The sequence below is a fragment of the Marmota monax genome, unplaced genomic scaffold (genome assembly GCF_021218885.2).
Source record: "Marmota monax isolate L192 unplaced genomic scaffold, Marmota_monax_Labrador192_F-V1.1 WCK01_AAM20220418_F8-fsc00158, whole genome shotgun sequence".
In the NCBI taxonomy this organism is placed as follows: Eukaryota; Metazoa; Chordata; class Mammalia; order Rodentia; family Sciuridae; genus Marmota; species Marmota monax.
This window is the reverse complement of record NW_026694092.1, coordinates 3,879,048-3,897,501: the sequence shown is the minus strand read 5'-3', so window position 1 is coordinate 3,897,501 and position 18,454 is coordinate 3,879,048. Positions and strand designations below refer to the sequence as shown.

Here is an 18,454-nt window from a genome sequence, read left to right as displayed (position 1 = left end):
CCCCAGGGCTGGGAGGGTGTCTTTGCCCGGCTCTTTGGGGGTTCATCCTGCTGTCAGCGCTGAGCAAGAAACAACAGCGACGCTCTGCCACGGCTGTCCTCGTGCTAAATCTGATCTGCGTGTTTAGGATTCATTAAAAAAAAAAACACAAAAACACAAAAACCCCACGGTCGCTGAAACCCCTCCAAGCCCATCATTGAAAGAAATTGTGCTCAGTTGAAAGGGCGGCTTGACGTCAGGGGGACCTACGTGCCTTCTCGTGAGCGCCTGGAATTAGAAGGCTGTGCTCCGGCAAGTGCAGACGGGATCCGGGCTGGGAGCAGCCCCGCGCAGCCGGCAGCCTTCACCAGGTGCAGGTTGCTCACTTTTCTGGATTTTGAAGATCCCTGGCAGGCCACCACCAGGATGCTTGTCACGCCCCTGGGGGCCCTGCCAAATTCCTTCCAGGCAGTGTAGGCTCTGGGAAGTTCGATTTTTTTTTTTTTTTTTGGTACCAGAGATTGAACTGAGGGGCACTCAGCCACTGAGCCCCATCCCCAGCCCTATTTGGTATTTTATTTAGAGACAGGGTCCCTCTGAGTTGCTTAGGGTCTCATTATTGCTGAGGCTGGCTTTGAACTCATGATCCTCCTGCCTCAGCCTCCCGAGCTGCTGGGATCACAGGCATGTGCCACCACAGCTTAAAAAATTAATTTTTAGCTTTCGGCTCGGAGGAGGTCAAGGTGCAACTCTCTTCGGTCGTCCCGAATCCGGGTTCATCCGACACCAGCCGCCTCCACCATGCCGCCCAAGTTCGACCCCAATGAAATCAAAGTTGTGTACCTGAGGTGCACCGGCGGCGAGGTCGGCGCTATGTCTGCCCTGGCCCCCAAGATCGGCCCCCTGGGTCTGTCTCCCAAAAAGGTTGGTGATGACATTGCCAAAGCAACTGGTGATTGGAAGGGTCTGAGGATTACAGTGAAACTGACTATTCAGAACAGACAAGCCCAGATTGAAGTGGTACCTTCTGCCTCTGCCCTGATCATAAAAGCCCTCAAGGAGCCACCAAGAGACAGAAAGAAACAGAAAAACATTAAACACAGTGGAAATATCACTTTTGATGAAATTGTCAACATTGCCCGACAGATGCGTCACCGATCTTTAGCTAGAGAACTTTCTGGAACCATTAAGGAGATTCTGGGGACTGCCCAGTCTGTGGGTTGTAATGTTGATGGCCGCCACCCTCATGACATCATAGATGACATCAATAGTGGTGCAGTGGAGTGTCCAGCTAGTTAAGAAGTACATGGGAAAATTTCTTTTCCACAGTTAAGTACATGGGAGAATATTTTAATAAAGGATCATCTGACAAAAAAATAATAATTTTTAAACTGATACATGAAACATAAAAATCATGCATATTCAATGCAGAATGGGGACAGTAGGGATGGGCATGTTCCCTAAAGTCTCAGGAGTTGAAGGTTTGGCTCCAGCTGGTGCATTATCAGGAGGTGGTGGAATCCTTGGGGGGAGCCTAGTTGGAAGAGGTGGATCTCTGGGGACTTGGCTTTGAAGGGTGTGTCTTTTCTCTGGCCCCTTCCCTTCTCTCTCTCTTCTTCTGCTTCCTGGCTGCTATGAGCTAAGAAGCTTTCTTCCACCATGTCCTTCCGCCATGATGTTTTGTCTGACCTCAGGCCCAAAGCCATGGAGCCAGCCAGCTCTGGACTGAAACCTCTTTCCTGCTTAAATCTGTTTTTCTCAGGTATTTAGTCACAGTGACGGAAAGCTCACCAATACAAGTACTCAAATCATTAGTTTTTGTTCCAGTCACTGTTGCTGCATAACAAAGCATCTCAAACTTAGGGACATAAACCCCTAACCAGCTTCTTGTGCAAAAGGATTTGTGGGTCAGGAATTCAGGAAGGGCTCAGCTGGACAGTTCTCTTGCTCTGATGGCATCTCCAGGGGCACGTAGGCCATTTCTGGAAGGTCCAAGATGGCTTCACCCATGTGTCTAGTGCCTCAGCAAAGATGGGCTGTCACCTGGAGCTACCCCCATGGCAACTGTCCCAAGAGAACCAGCTGAAACTTGCATGGCCTTGTCTCACCAGCTTTGGCAGCTACAGTCTCCTGGGGCTGCATTGGGTGGGGTGAAGCAATCATGACCCCACTCAGATTCAAGGGGACAAAGACCCCAGTTCCTGATGGAGGAATATTGAAGAATCTGGGGGCCATGTTTTAAATCAGCTCCACTTTCTAGTTTTAGACAACTCTTCATTCAGTGCCTCACATGTTACACTGTTGTCACCTTGAATATTCTTTCCTTCATCCATCCATTCGTCCTTCCTTCCCTCCCTCCCTCCCTCCCTCCTTCCCTTCCTTTCCCAGGGATTGAACCCAGGGGCACTTAAACACTGAGCCACATTCCCGGCCCTTTTAAATAATTTTTTATTTTGAGACAGGGTCTTGCTAAGTTGCTGAGGCTGGCTTTGAACTTGCGATCCTCCCGCCTCAGCCTCCTGACTCGCTGAAATGACAGGCATGTGCCACCACACCCAGCTTCAGATTTACTTTTTGACCCTTGCAACAACTTTCTGAGAGGGGTAAGATAGCCATTATTGTATCCATTATGCTGAAAAAAGAAACTGAGGTTCAGAGAGGTGCTCTGATTTCCTCAAATTCATATGGCAAAAACACATGATACGAGCCTTGAACCCACTTTCCCAGATGAAAGATTCTGAAAGTGTGAAGATGAGGATAAAAGTTGTTGTTTTTCTTTTGAAGAAATTATCTTCTATACCTTCCAAAGCCATGTCTTAAAACATCTGATGGGTTGCTTGGGAGACTTGTCACCTATACTGAGACCCAAGACTGAACCCCTGAAGAATCTCTTGGGCTGCTCCCTCTGGTCTTCTCTCACCGTGCAATCCTTACCCAGAGGGCCAACAATAAAATGCTAATTCATCTAATACAAACGTGGAGAATTGTAGAAGTCAGGCGCAGCCAGACCGGCAGCTCACAGGGTAAATATTTGATCAGTGAGTCAAAATTCAAATTTGCACTATTTACTGAAGGTGAAAAGTATATTAGGGAACGGATGTAATGGGGGTTAAGTAGGCCTGTCGGAGGCCTCCTCGAGGATCCCACCCCCAGAAGCCCACAGCTCCTTGCTGACCCAAGTTACAAGCAAGAGTGGTCTGGGAAGCTCAAATCCAGACCACTCTTTGGTGTGAGCCAGAGTTGACTGCTATTTTTTGGGAGAGGGTGCTGGGGATTGAACTCAGGGGTGCTACATCCCCAGCCCTTTTAATTTTTTGTTTAGAGATAGGGTCTCACTGAGTTGCTTAGGACCTAAGTTGCTGAGGCTGGCCTCGGACTTGCAATCCTCCTGCCTCAGCCTCCCAAGCCATTGGGATTACAGAGGTGCACCACCGCACCCAGTTTTGACAGCTTTTATTTTGTGCACTCTCGTTGTGTGTTCTGCTCCATCAACTTCTCCCTCGGGTAGTGCTAGATAAATGATCTAGGCTTTCCTTTCCACCACCACAAAAGCCAGAGCTCCTGCTAGCTTTGCTGCACTACTTGTGGCAGGGGAAGTAGCCGCTCTGAGTGGGTTTTGAGGGCTTGGAAACAGGAAGGTTGGGACAGGCATCAGAGGGGAAAGAAGGGCTGGGCTTTGCCCAGAATGTTTAGCTTAGCTCCCATGTTGCCCCAGACCTGTTCAGTTCCTCCTCAAGACCCTTTAAAATGAGTCTAGAGAGAGAGGTGGGGCCTCTGATCAGCCTTGGCAAACCAGGGAGATGCAGGTATCTGCAGAATGTGCCCCTCATGCCAACAACAAGGCTCGAAAGTGGAGCTGAGCTCTGGATTCTTCAGGGGTGAACTCCAAGGCTGGGAGGGAGGGGTGTTGAGCCTGAGCCAGAGACCAGTAAGGACCTCGGCTGCCACAGCCGATGGGCCAGTCAGTGGACGTTTTGTGCTTCTGATCAGTTTGTCCTGTTGAACGGTGGCTGGGCTTATCCCAGACAGGTCCTGGACTGGCCAGTGTCCTGGTGGGTGACACAGTAAAGGCTAATGACCAGGAAAGCAGAACCAACACCCACCTCCAAAGGGCCCGTGCCATTGCAAGCTGTGACGGCCGCTGGTTACTGGATCGCAGCGCCAGAGAGTGTAGACGAAAGCACGATGTGGGAGTCAGAGCAGAGTTCTGATCCAGGGGCTTGGGATAATTCAGTAATTCAAAACCACTAGGCTGGGCAGGGGTCACACCGGGCTCCAGACCTATCAGCCTCTGGAGGAACTGTGAGGGGGCAACCAGGCCCGTGGGGGGCTCGGGGGGGAGAGAGATTGATTTATCCATCCAGATGTGCCAAGAGCCTGGGGATTCAGGGAGGGGAGAGGATGTGGCCGACAGGGGAGGCACGGTGCCCAGATTCCCCTTCGAGGAAGGCCTGGCTGCCCGGCTGTGGCCTTGCCTTCCGCAGACAGCCTCTAGCTGCTGACAGGGCTTCGCCTGAGGCCACACTCTCTTGGGATGGCCCGCATCCTGCGGCTGAGGGGTGGGGGTTCCACCATTTTGGCTCCAGGCAGCACACTGTACTGGATGTTCTGGAACATTCCAGAACTTTCTCCTGCAGGATAGTTGCAGACTCTGGAAGGTCTGCGTCTCAGCTCCAGCTCAACCGCTCACTCTGCAGGGTCCTGCTTTCCCCCACTCCTTCTTTTCAGAGGGACTGAGACGTCACAAGTCCCTTTAACCCCCAATCTCCATCTAAGTGTCTGCTTCCAGAGACCCTAGCCTGCCACAGAGGATAACTTATGCCTTTGGGTCATGGATTCTATCCCAGGGACCAGCCGGACTCCAGATGCCATTTGATTATAATCCCCAGGGGTTTTGTCCAGTTTCCCTTAAATTGTTCCAGAAGTTTCCACCACTGATTGTACTTTATTCCACTTGCTTTGGGAAATTATTACGAACATAATAGACTCCTTCGTTAGGGCCATCCCCGCCCCCAACCCTGTCCTCCATAGAAATTTTATTCTACTCTACTTCTTCCTGCCCCACCCCCACCCTGAACCTCTGAAGGTTCAGTCCCTGAGCCTCTAAAGGACACTGTCCTCTGCCCACCTTATGTCTGTTTTCTTCTCTTGCTTGTGATGACTGTGGCTCTCTGCCAGGGTCGGTCCTAAGGTGTCCCTCTGCACACAGAATTCCCGTCTCCTGCCAGACACTGGGCCTTTACTGTTGGCGTGAGGACAAGCCAAATCATTTGGCAAGCTGCTCGCTGGCCCTTCGTCACTGTCTCATCACTGTGGCTACTGCTGCTGCCTTAGTGTCCCTTTTCGGCCTCCTGGTCCTCACAGTATTATTCTCTGCCCTCTTCCCCTGGCACAGACAGGCCAGCCTGGGAACCCCAAATGTCACCTCCCTTGGGCCCGGTGGAGGCCCAGTTCATGGCTTCGATGCTGGCTCATCAGCCAGGACCTTCTCTGCCCTGCTCGGCAGCTGCGTCCCTAACACCAGATGCCTAATTAGTTGCTCAGGATCTCCTCCCGCTCCTCCTCCTCCTTCTCCTCCTGGGGCCCCACCTTTACCCTTGTGCGCACCCTGAGTCAGGGCAGGGTGGGGCTGTCCCTGGAGTTAGGAGCATATTTTCAGGCGCTGCTTGGCAAGAGCGTGACCAAACTTCCAGACCGTGTCCCCACGTGCAGCCTGTTGACTTCAACATATTTATTGTACACTGTGCAGTGGCCGTGGGTGACTGCACCAGCCGGAGCAAGGCCACACAGAGGAGGCCATGGTCACCCTGCTGTTGGGAGACCATGTGGTGGTGACGTGATGGAGGGAATGGCTCCTGTCACCAGGTCCTGCCTCAATCAGGGTCCAGAATTGTCCTCTCGGCTCCATTTACACAAACAATCCAAAAGCCACCCAGCCCCAGTGAAATCCCCACATTTTATTGCCTGTACTGTTTTAGTTCTAATTTGGCTTCATTTGGAATAGAGGTTTTACTAAGTGGCATAAATTGAGCCTAACAAATTTAAAAACTAAAACAGCAACACCCTAAATGCTTAAAACTGTAATTGGAGAGAGAAAAAGTGAGCCTGCGGGAGGCCGGGGGGGGGGGGGGGGGGGGCAGGGGGAGGGGGGACCCGCAGTTCCTGTGGGGCTTGGCAGCTTCAGTTCTGGCTCCCCTCCCCCCAGCCTCTAGCCCTGTAGACTATGCACCTGGAAGCTTCTAGAAACCACTCCAGGGCTCTGCAGGGTGTCTTGCACATCATGGGCATTTAGGAAGCGTTGGGGGAACTCATTCTTTTGTCATGGCTGTGGACCCTCTGGTCAGAGCAGATTCCTTCAAGGGGACCCATTTGCCCGTCCAGGGGAGGGCTGAGCGTTCACCCCCAGCATGGAGACCCTCGCAGTTGGAAGCAGCCCCGGCCTGCCCTGGCCTCTCCCCTCCCACTTCCAAGCCTGACTCTCCCAAGAGGTGGCCAGGCCTCTGTAGGGGCCACATCAGGGACCATGCAGACCAAGCGTGTCTCTTTGAGGGACTTGGGCACCAAGCCTTCTTTCAAGGAAGGCCTCCATAACACAGAAATAGGCACGAGTGGCCGGGGGGGCATCTCTGAATGTGGGGAGGGGGGGCACTGGTGGCAGCCAGAGAGGTCATTCAGGGCTACGCGTGCCCGCTGGCCGACATCCCTGGCTACACTAGCAGGTATTGATCACCGTCTCCGGGGAGCTGGTCAGCACTTGGATCTTTGGCTGGTGATTTAGCACCTTCTTACATAACACCTTGGCCTGCAGAGAGAGAGAGGTGGGGTGGGGGGAGCCCACATGGCAGCCAAACTCTGCCCTCTATGGTAAGGGTGACCTTGGCCAACCCCCACAAACTCTTCCATCTTACTTTCTTTAGCTATAAAACCAGGGGTGATGGCAACCACAATTTCTTTTCTTTTCTTTCTTTCTTTCTTTTTAGTCCTGGGGATGGAACCCAGGGCCTGGCGCATGCTGGGCAACGGCTCTGCCACTCAGCCACATCCCCAGCCCGACCACAAAATTCTTGAAAGCAGAAATACATCACATAGGATGAAAATGCTGTATTATCTTTTTCGGTTGATCTGAAAATACTTTGTCTAAGGACACTCTTGATTCCAAGGCAGAGAACACTACTGAAATTAGCTCAAGGAAACAGGAGGCTGAGGGGCCAGGCAGGAAGGTCCCTTATAAAACCCAACAGCAGGATAACCTGTGGGGACCATGGGGGTAGGAGGGAGGCCTGGACAGCTAGAAGCGTGGCTGAGGTCTCTGTGTCCCTCCCTTGGTCTGGGGCCCATGGTGGCTGCCCCCTGCAATTCTCTGGGTGACTGCCGTGTTTTATCTTCAGTCGCTGGGGCTCTTCCTCAGCTCATTTGTCTGACCGTTCATAGCTCCATTTGGCTGCCCCAAAATGGTGGCACCAACTCTGCAAAATGGTTTGATAGCTCCAGGGCCTATCAGTCTCTGAATTTGTGTTTCTGGGTTCAAAATCTCAGAAGACAACATAATTGGTTTCATCCAGGTTAGCAGGTACCCTGGGTAGATAATATGTGAGAATTTAACAACAATCATCTCTAGAACATTCTTTGAGTACTGGGCCATTTTTTTTCTTTCTGAAAATGCTTCATGATGGGGACATATTCTAAGAAACGTGCCTTTGGGTGATTACGTCACTGTGCAAACATCAAGCACTCCTTGTGGTCCCTCAATGCGATCCAGAGAAGCTGTTGTATATTTAGCATGGCACACAGCGCATTTGTGAGGCTGGTATAAACAAACCTACTGTGCTCTGATGTTATGATGGCTGCAATGTCACTAGGCCATAGGAATGTTTCAGTTCCATTACAATCTTATGGGACCATTATCCATTGTTGACTGAAATTTTCTTATGCAGTGTGTGATTTTGTTGATTGTTTCTACCGAAACTCTACTTTCTGTATTTATTCTGCACTGCTTGCTATTAGGCTTCTCATCTGGGAGTGGATGATTTCAAGGAAGGGTTACCACAGGCAAAAGGCTAATCTCATCAATATACAAAGAGTTCCTAGGAATCAATGAGAAAAGTACCAGTGATCCAGTAGGAAAACTACGCAACATATATGGACACATCATTCAGTCAAAAGGAGTGGCAAATGGCTTATAATCATATGAAATATTGCTAATTTTCACTTGAGATAAGAAAATGCAAATTAAAATTCTACTGAGATATTTTTCACCTAGCAGATTGGCAAAAAAAATCTGAAAAACTGATAACATCACGGTGAGGCTACCTACCGACAGGTGCTCTCACACATTGTTTGCAAGAATATAAATTAGTCCCACCTTTATGCAGAAAAATTAGCAGTATCCATTAAAATTTCAAATGCACTTACTCTTTGCTCCAGCAAATTCTCTTTTGGGAATTTCTCTTACATGCATATGTATTATATCCTGTTTCACTTAGCTAGTACTACATAACCAGCCATCCCAAATTTTGGTGCCTTAAAACCACAACTATTATCCCTTCTCATGAGTTGGTTGGTTGAGTGGTTCTGCTGATTTGAGCAAGTCAAGGTTCATACTGTCGAAGTTCACTTGTGTATCAGTGATCAGCAGGCGGATTGGGTAGAGGTCCGTTCGCCCGGGACAGACTTTGCTAGGCAGCGTGGTTCTGCTCCCCACATGCTCCATCTGCTAAGCAAATCATATGGTGAAGGGGGGAAGGAAATGCATTCTCTCACAGTCAAGGGTCAAAGGTCAAGGGAGAGAGAAAGACTTGGGGCCATCCATGTGACTTGGGGCCACATGGATGTTTGTACATGGTTACTTACTGCAGCTTCGCCAGCAATGGAAACAATTGAAAGGGCTGGCCGGAGGGGATGGGCACATCAACTATGCTATCTATGCTCTGGAATAATCTGTAGCTGAAAAAAGGAAGAAGAATCCTATGTTCCATTGGAAAAATCCCGAAGGTATATTGTTAAGTTAAAAAAAAAAACAGGTGTGGGACAGTGTGCATGTAATATGCTACCTTTTATGTAAAAAGGGGAAAGAAATAAGAATATGTGCATTTGTATTTACTTATATTTGCATAAATTAACCTTAGAAACAGAAAAAAGAAACTGTTGGGAGTAGATTCGTGGGGGTGGGGGGACTGGGGAGATAGGAAGCCGAGACAAAGGGGCTGCATTTTTCATTGTATAAATAGAAATAAGTTCCACGAAGATATAATAATACATATTCAGAAAATTAAGACAAAATATTCTCACATGGGCAACAATAAAATAAAAACGGAGAGGAAAATAAACAACCAACAGATTTGTATGGCTTCTAGAAATTTCTGTAGATGTGAAAAAGGGGGGACTGGAAATGTGGGTTAGATTGCCAGCACTGCAACAAAAATGGGGGTGGGAGAGCCCCCAAACTGTGAGGTCCAGTAATTATGCCTAATTTGAACTTTGGCACCTAACCTGCTGTGTGTTGAGCTCTTGACCAGGGGCTGCCGTTTCTAAAGGATGTCACATACATTTTCCAGACACATTTGTGAGTTGCTTCGAGCTGGGATGTAATCCTGGGCTCTTCAAATGTCACTGGGCTGGTGTGCTGAAGTAGGATCCCATTTCTCTGGAAGTGTCTGGGGCCACGTGGGAATGGGTTTCTGTGACATGAGTCCCCATATCAAGCTCTGGAAATGAAAGAGCCCCTGAATAACAGCAAGATCCACTCCTGGACCTAGGGTAGGGGTTAGCCAGGTCCCTGGCAGGGCAATAACTCAGCAGTGTCCCTGCATCAGGCTCAAAGATTCTCAGGAGTGGCATTAAAGTAATCTGAGGCCCCCTTTGGGCTCCTGAAGTGACCAACTGAAATGAATCCCAGAGTCTCCACCCAAGGCTCCAGATGGGACAGGGGAGCTGTTGGTTCTTGAATGTACAGAAGATTCTGGAAACTTCCAGAATGATATTTCCCACAGGCAAGCTGAGCACTCACCATGCACCAAGCATCATGCCTGTCTTTTCCAAGAAAATCTGACGTTTGTTTATTAGCAATGCTCATGCGTTGGAAAGAACCACACTCAAACTTGCTTAAAGGAAAATGGCATTAAGATTTCCCCATTGTTTCTAGATAAATGGGCATCTCATAGAACTCAAGGCAGCAATGTAGCTGGCTCGGGGACACTAGGAACCCAGGAACCTCTTCTCTCCACATCTCCTGTTTCTTCTGGCTATCTCTCTCCTGCAGACTACTTTTTTTTATGTGACTGAGAATATCATGGCTGGCGCTCCAGGGCATTAGAGCTCACAGCTTCAGCCATCCGGTCAAAGATTCACTCACCTTCCTCCATGTCTGGCCCCCAAATGATAGGGAAGGGTCTCATTGACTCTGTTTCCTCAGGTATCCTGTTCTGGACCAATCAACTTCAGTAAAGGGGCAAGGTCACAAATCAGGAAATGGTGTTGCCCCTGAGGGGTTGCTTAGAGAGAAAGGGGCTGATGACACCGGAAGTATTTGTCCCAGAGTTGTAGAAGTAGGCCTAGTCTGGAGATTGAGAGGGGTCAGCTGCCTCATCCTGCGCCCTGGGAGGGGAGGGGCCTAAGCCAGGCCTAGGGAGTATAAGGAGAGTCCCTGGGATCACAAGCGTCTGTCACTCCAGTTTGCTGCCACTGGGCCAGGCAGCTTGGATGGCTGGGGTGTTTCCTTTCAACACTCTGCTGCAGAGACGGTCTTGCCAGGTCCTGGCCCCTCAGCCCTGGGGCCTGGTGGGGAGGGGGGTGCCTGGGAGATGCTGCTATGCCCAGAGCCTTTCTGTTGCCCGATGGTGCCTGGCACTAGCAACGAGGGCTCTTGCCACTGATTTCTGCCACCAAGAGGCAGGGAATGACGGTCTCGAGCCCCAGGCGCACAGGGAGATGCAATTCTGGTCTCAGCCACCCACCCTCCCTCTAGATGCCACTTCAAGACAGCCTTCCGTCTCTCCTGGGGCTTCCTGTGGGTCTTTGGCTGGCTTCTGGAATAGGGGTTGTCCCCTCACTTCTTGGCATTTCCAGGGTCAGGACAGAGGCCTGGTAGTCTGGGAGAGCCTGCCTGTTGCCTGGCTTTGAACTCGCACCTGTCCTGGGACTCTGTCTCTCCTGGGCATCTGCTCAGGTCTGGCTCCAGCTGAATTCAGCCCAGCCCCCATCTTGGCTCTTGGTGGCTTCACAGACAAGGCTTTAGGCTCCTGTCACCTCTCTGGGCAACGGATCCCCAACTCACCCTGGTGAGTGGCTTTACCTCCCCTCTCAGTGTAAACAGCTTGTCACACCCACCCCAGATATGGGTCTGGCACAGGAGCTACACATTTGCCAGAGGCCATGGATGCCTGAGGGTAGGGGACAAGTGGCTGGAGTCACAGGCTGCATGATGGGGAAGGGACAGGCGAGGGTGAGATGCACATGTGGGACCAACCACTTAGAGCAGCCTCTAAGATGATCTGGGGTCTGGAGGGGCCCCTATGCCCTGAATTGGAAGGGAGCCTGAGGGTCTCAGGGAAGTGGCCAAGAGTGGCTAGGGTGGCAGGTGGGGACACTCAGGGGACCCGGGGCACTGGCTATTTACTGTGAGGTGACAGAAGCATTTCAGTATTTTAACAACCAGTACAGCTGTCGTAGTGGTGCATTTCGGCTGAATGTCAGCCCAGGTTGTAGGTGGCAGGCAGCAGCTGGCCTGTCACACTGACGTTAAGAGCAGATGGAGTGGTTATAAACTGCGACAGGAGAACTTTAAGCTCGTCACTGGAGACTTATATCACTACCTTCTCCTGAGGAGGGTGGGTACGACTTGGGGTTCCTAGTGAGAGGTTCTCGCAGTGGACGAGACAGCTTTGCCTGGCTGGCCTGCCATTGGGGATCGACATAGTGACTTCCTCTTATTCACAAGCAAATTATACACAGCAGTGATTCATCAGAAAGGACAAGAAGCCGGGCGTGGTGGCGCACACCTGTAATCCCTGTGGCTCCGGGAGGCTGAGGCAGGAGGATCATGAGTTCAGCCTCCGCAAAAGCGAGGCCCTAAGCAACTCAGTGAGACCCTGTCTCTAAATAAAATGCAAAATAGGGCTGGGGAGGGCTCAGTGATTAAGTGCCCCTGAGTTCAATCCCTGGTAACCACCCCCCAAAAAAAGAAATGTCAAGAAGTCAGGGTCCCTGTTTCCCTGGTGTTCACAACAGGGACACAGGAGGGGTTTGGGGGATAAGACTCCCATCCCTAAAAGCACTAAATAACCAGGCAGTAGGTGGCACTTGCTGAATGAGTCCCTAAGGGAAGTTATGTGGAAGCTCTCAGGGGGTGGCAGTGGGGGACTGCTGTGGCTGGAGACCGGCCCTCCTCAGAGCAGGGAGGGAACCATTCCCTTGCTTCTAGAAATAACAAGGCAGCTCTACTTGCTTCTGATTTTCACCTCCAGATATCAGGCCACACTTTGTCCTTGAAAGCACTCAAATTATCTCGCCTCGCCAGTGTGAAGTCACTGCTTGTTAACTATGCACGACTGACATCAGAGCCTGTCCTCCTGCCAGCGAGCCAGCGCTAAGGCTGGGCATCTCACAGGCTGCTCTGAAGGGCTGTTCTAGAACCTTCCTTTTAGGATTATTCCAGCCAGAGGAGGCCAAGGCCCATGTGGAGGTCACTCTCCCCTTTCACAAAGTGGTGCCTAGGAGGATGGGGGATGGCTCTTTGTCACACAGACACAGAGGACGGGTGTCTCTGGGGAACTCTCTCAGACCCTACCCTAGAGGGCATCCAGGCCAGAGGTTCCCTCCCTGGGGACCATTACCTGGGAGGATGAGCTTTGGTTACATTCTGGAGCTGGAGGGTCGGGATCCTGTAAGCTGAAGGCTCTTCCTTTCAAAGAATGAAGACTTGAGCCCCGTGGTGCAAGATGGCACCCCATGATACCCTGGTTTACGGCACCAGAATACAAGAAGAAAGGAATGGTAAGGCACAGACCAGCTGTCCCCCCACCCAATTTTTTTTTTCATTTTTTACTATTCTAAGGAACTTCTAAAGAGTGTCTTTAAAAAAATTTTTTTTTGTTTTATTTTATATTTTATTCTAGAGGTGCTGGGGATGGAATCCAGGGCCTTGTACATGCTAGGCAAGTGCTCTACCACTGAGCTACAGCCCACTGAGCTACACCATCCAAGACTGCATGTTTTTTTTTTTTTTTTTATAAGCATTTTTTTTATTTGTTACAGCATTGTTTTTATTTTTCTTATTTGACTGCATGTGTTTTTAAGGAAGGTTTTTGGAAACTTACACACGGACTTCTACTTTTGTCCAGTGGACCATACCTAGCTGGGAAATTAGCCTTTCTCCTCTGCTACGTGCATGCGTAGCTAGCTAAGACTAGGAACAATAGGTTCAATCTTGCCCCCAAATATTGGGGTTCTTTAAGGTAAATGCTCTGAAAACATGTTTTAGGTAGTTCCTAATGAGAGGTTTTTAGGGTTCCTAGTGAGAGGTTGCATGCCTGTAATCCCAGGGACTCAGGAGGCTGAGGCAGGAAGATTCCATGTTCAAGGCCAGCCTCTGCAACTCAGTGAGACCCTGTCTCAAAAAATAAAAAGGGCTGGGGATATAGCTCATTTGTTAAGCACTCCTGGGTTCAATTCCTGGCACCAAAAGAAAAAAAAAATCCTTTAGGTAAAGAAAAAAGCTCTAAATTAAATACAGTGTTATTTTAAATGTTTTGCTATGGATATTTTACCTCTTTATGGATGATCGTTTTAACTCTGAATGCAAGGCATTTTAACAAGTATTTCTCCACTCTGTTTCCTACATCTTTCAAGAAAACAAAAATAAAAACATCCTGTTACTTGCAGCCAAAGGCATTTCTGACAGATACGGGTTCTTTGATCTTCTGTCCTTTTGTTGCCAGATTTCTACCTAGGGAAGTCTCATAATCATCTGCCACCAACTTGCCCCTTCACCAGGTCATAGTCACTTTATTTTTATAAAATGTAATGGCTGCTGTTCATCTGTTCTTTGTCTGCTTTGAGCTCCAGCTACCTAGCTGAAACTCTTTCTTCCTTTGGATTCTAGAATCCTGGATTTCATAGTTTTCTTTCTTTCTTTCTTTCTTTCTTTCTTTCTTTCTTTCTTTCTTTCTTTCTTTCTTTCTTTCTTTCTTTCTTTCTCTCTTTCTCTCTTTCTCTCTTACTCTCTTTCTCCTTCTTCCTCTCCTCCTTTTTCTTCTTCTTCCAAGGAATTGTACCCAGGGGCACTCACCCACTGAGCCTCATCCCCAGCCCTTTTTATATTTTATTTAGAGACAGGGTCTCACTGAGTTGCTTAGCACCTCACTAGAATTGCTGAGGCTGGCCTCAAACTTTCCATCCTCCTGCTTCAGCCTCCCAAGCAGCTGGGATTACAGGTATGCACCACCACACCCGGGTATCTTCTATTTGATATATTGGGAGCTTCTTCTTCATCTTGCCTCGTAATTCTTGGTATTTTATTCCCCAAAATCTTAACCTCAGTACTTTCACGCTGCCCTATGGCATCCACAGCATCCTCGCCACTATGTCCCCTGCCACCACTACTGTCACCATCACCACCATCACCACTATCACCACCATCATCACCAATTCCACTGTGTGCTTGCAAACAGAATCTTTACTCTCCCAACCTTCACAAGAGCTATTTAAGGTAACTAATGTTATCCTCATTTTCCAGGAAAGAATAATGAGGCTTGGAGAGATTATGCATTTCACCTGTGAGCAGAAAGCTAGTAGGTATCAAAAGTAAGGTGTGTGTGTGTGTGTGTGTGTGTGTGTGTGTTGTTTTTGCAATATTGGGGATGGAACCCAGGTCCTTGTACATGCTAAGCAGGTGCTCTACCTCTGACCTACACCCTCAACCCTTTCTATAAGATTTTATTTTGAGGCTGGGTCTTGTTATGTTGCTGAGGCTGACCTCAAACTTTCGATCCTCCTGCCTTAGTCTCCCAAGTTGCTGGGACAGGGGGGATTTGCATTCCTGTCTGTCAAAGCCCAGGTTCCCAATACAGCATGCTTCTTTTTTGGGGAGTATCAGAGATTGAACTCAGGGGCACTCAACCACTGAGCCCCATCCCCAGCCCTATTTTGTGTTTTATTTAGAGACAGGGTCTCACTGAGTTGCTTAGGGCCTCACTGAGTTGCTGAGGCTGGCTTTGAACTTGCTATCCTCCTGCGTCAGCCTCTGAAACTGCTGGGATTACAGGGCGTGCACCACCGAGCCTGGCTATGGCATGCTTTTTGTTTTCCTTAAACTGCCCCACAATTCCCTCCTCCTGTCTCTGGTAATCATGGACCATGAGCTCATCACCAGCAGCCTAGGTTAATACAACAGTTTGCCCACAGCAATAATCCGTTCATTAACATACTATTTTTTTTTTTTTACGTTTTTCCCCTTTTCTGATCTAACTTTCTCAACTCTCAATTGTATTTCCTGAGATCGTCTCCAAACAGATTACTGGTACTCAGGGAATAATACTTTAGAGAAGGAGACAAACATGAGACAAAGCTTAATTTAGTGAAACCCCTTTTTCCATGCTCTCAGTCACCTTTCTGGGTGGAGTTTCATGGAGTTTTGAGTCATGCTTACATCACCAAAATAAATGTGTGACTTTGTAAGCTGTCCGTGGTGAGGAGGTGTACATTTTGTATGGTATTGCTGAGAGGACTGATCATCTCCCTACTCTTTAACCTTGCCCTGTCACCTGGCTTAGTGGCGGGTGTTTGAGTCAGCTTTTTCACTGCTGTGACTAAAAGACCTCACAAGAACAATTGCAGAGAGGAAAGAAACGTTTATTTGGAGACTCAGGGTTTCAGAGGTCTCAGTCCACAGACAGCAGGCTCCATTCCTCGGGGCTGGAGGTGAGGCAGGACATCATGGAAGAAGAGTGTGGCAGAGGGAAGCAGCTCACATGGTGATCAGACAGCAGAGAGACTCCACTCTCCAGGTACAAAATACAGACCCCACAGCCACGCCCCCGATATCCCCCTCCTCCAGCCACACCCACCTGCCTCCAGTGACCACTCAGTTCATCTCTATTAGAGGATTAAGTCACTGATTGGGTTAAGGCTTTCATAACCCAACCATCTCTCTTTTGAGTATTCTTGCATTGCCTCCCACATGAGTTTTTGGGGACACCTCACATGCAAACCATAACAGTGGGTTTTGAGGCCTTGGGTAGCACAGTATAAAAATGTTCGATGAACAGTTTGACTGATGTCCTGTCCCCTACAGTGGGCAGGCTCCTCAAGCATCAGGATCAAACTCCTCCCCAATTTCAGAAAACCTGGAGGATGATGAGCATTAGGAAATTTTTGGGACAGTTAGCCTGGTGATTGTCTTTTACAATCAAGAAGGAAGATGCTATAGTTTGGATCTAGACAGTCCTCCCGAAGACCATGTGTTGAAAATATGGTCTCAGCTTGGTGCTAATGGGAGGTGATGGGCCCTTTAAGGGGTGGGGCCTCTTGGGGAGGTCTTTGGGTCATCCAGGGTATGGTTTTGAAAGAGGATTGTGGGATCCCAGTCTCCTTTCTCTCTCTCTGCACTTCCTGGCCACCAGGAAGTAGCCTCCTATCTGGGAAGTCTGCCATCCCCTCCTGTCTCCCCACCCAAAGCCTAAAAACAACGGGTCTACGTGATCAGAGACTGAAACCTCCAAAACTGTGAGCCAGAGTAAACCTTTCTTCTTTGTAAGTTGATTATCTCAGGCATTTTGTTATAGTGATCCCAAACTGACTGACGCATAAGATATTAACCAAGGTATGTATGTGCGTACTAGTATCAGAAAGAAATAAATTTCCAATCTGGGACAGATTGGCCAAAAAGAGAGAGAGAGATACAGAGAAAGAAAAAAAAAGAGAGGGCTCCTCTAAACAATGGACAGGAGGGTTGAGTGAGCTGCAAGGAGACCTTAGAAGTCTGCTCTTTGCCCAAACTCCCCACTCTCTGCACACATAGGTCCAGAGAAGGGAACATTTGCATTCACAGAAAAGATGAACTCACAGGCAAGTTGTCCAGATTTCTGGAATGTCAGATGGCGTGGTAACATCTGCCTTGCTTGCGAGCATCAAACAGAGAGACACACACAGAGGCACCTAGCTTCTAGTCCTAGCAGGCGGCAGAATGCCATCATTAGTATTCAAATAAACGTGACTCCTATTTAATATGTTGATTAACCTTCTCTGGTGACTTTTGGCTATTTTGCATGTGCCAGATACAAGCCTTGTTTCTGGCCTTGGCTACTTTGACAGCCATCTTGAGTTGAGCACGATCCTTTGAGAATGGGCTGTGGCACACAGTGACAGCCTTGGACCTGTTCTCTCTGTGCTCCTGAGGGGTTTGTGGCATTGTGACCCCTCCGCATCACTCTGGCGTGAAGAGACAAGACTCCAGGGGAGGGCTCCTAGCCAGGCTCCAGGCAGCCAGACCGCACACCCCGTGGGGCTCAGAGGCCTGCAGATGGCAGAAGGGAAGGAACGGAAGCCCAGTTTCCCCAGTTCCTATTATCGGTGAGGAAAGCGACTGAGACTGAGACGGTGGAATGCTGAACTCAACACAGCGACGGGGCCTCCTGCAGCCAGTCACTGCAGAGAGACTGCCGGCCCCACAACCACCTCTGGGAGGGTTATATTTTGGGCTTAGAAGATCGATTGCCACCCTTTCTCCCTTAGCTGTACGTGAACTTCAGTGAGCAAAATGTATGATTCTGCAGGAGGAAGAAGAAAAGCCAGTCTCTGAGCTGCAAGGCAGCCACCTCCACCTGCCACGTTATTAGGCTGATTGAAATCATCAGAGCCAGGCACAGTGGTGCACACCTGTCATCCCAGCAGCTCTGGAGGCTGAGACAGGAGGATGGCGAGTTCAAGGCCAGCCTCAGCAACTTAGCAAGGCGCTAAGCAACTCAGTGAGACCCTGTCTCTAAATAAAACACAAAAAGGGCCGGGATGGGGCTCAGTGGTCCAGTGCCCCTGAGTTCAATCCCTGGTACCCCCCTCCAAAATCATCTGAAAACAGGGGTAATGGGTGAGGGCCCTGGTAGAGCACCTACCGAGTACCCGTGAGGGCCTGGGTTGGATCTGCAGCATCGCTAAAGCCAACAGTTCTAGGGTGCCTGGGGTTTGGCTTGGGAGAAGTCAATCACGTCAATTTGATGACTAGGGCTTTGGGCACATCTTGCCCACTGTGCTATGGGGCCCTCTGGCATCCTGGGGTTACCAGGTGACAGGAGAGATGTACAATGACCCTCCTGCCCCTGAAACACGGTGGCTTTGGATTCTAGAAAGTGCTTTGTTGCTGGAGCTGCGGTGCTTCCTCCCTCCCTCCTGTCCTTTGCTCAAGTAGTTATGTAACGGGGAAGAAAAGCCCCACAGGCCCCAAATCTAACCTCAACAGGCAGAACCCACGGCCCGTCGGAGGACA

General features: G+C 49.4%; 1 protein-coding gene across 1 annotated transcript; it reads left to right on the top strand.

Annotated features, from left to right (window-relative positions):
* The first annotated feature begins 705 nt into the window (after positions 1 to 705).
* On the top strand, positions 706 to 1,356 carry LOC124107122 (large ribosomal subunit protein uL11-like). Its single transcript, XM_046465042.2, has one exon. It carries the CDS (start codon positions 781 to 783, stop codon positions 1,276 to 1,278), a length of 498 nt encoding a protein of 165 aa, XP_046320998.1. The 5' UTR covers positions 706 to 780; the 3' UTR covers positions 1,279 to 1,356.
* Positions 1,357 to 18,454: the final 17,098 nt, after the last annotated feature.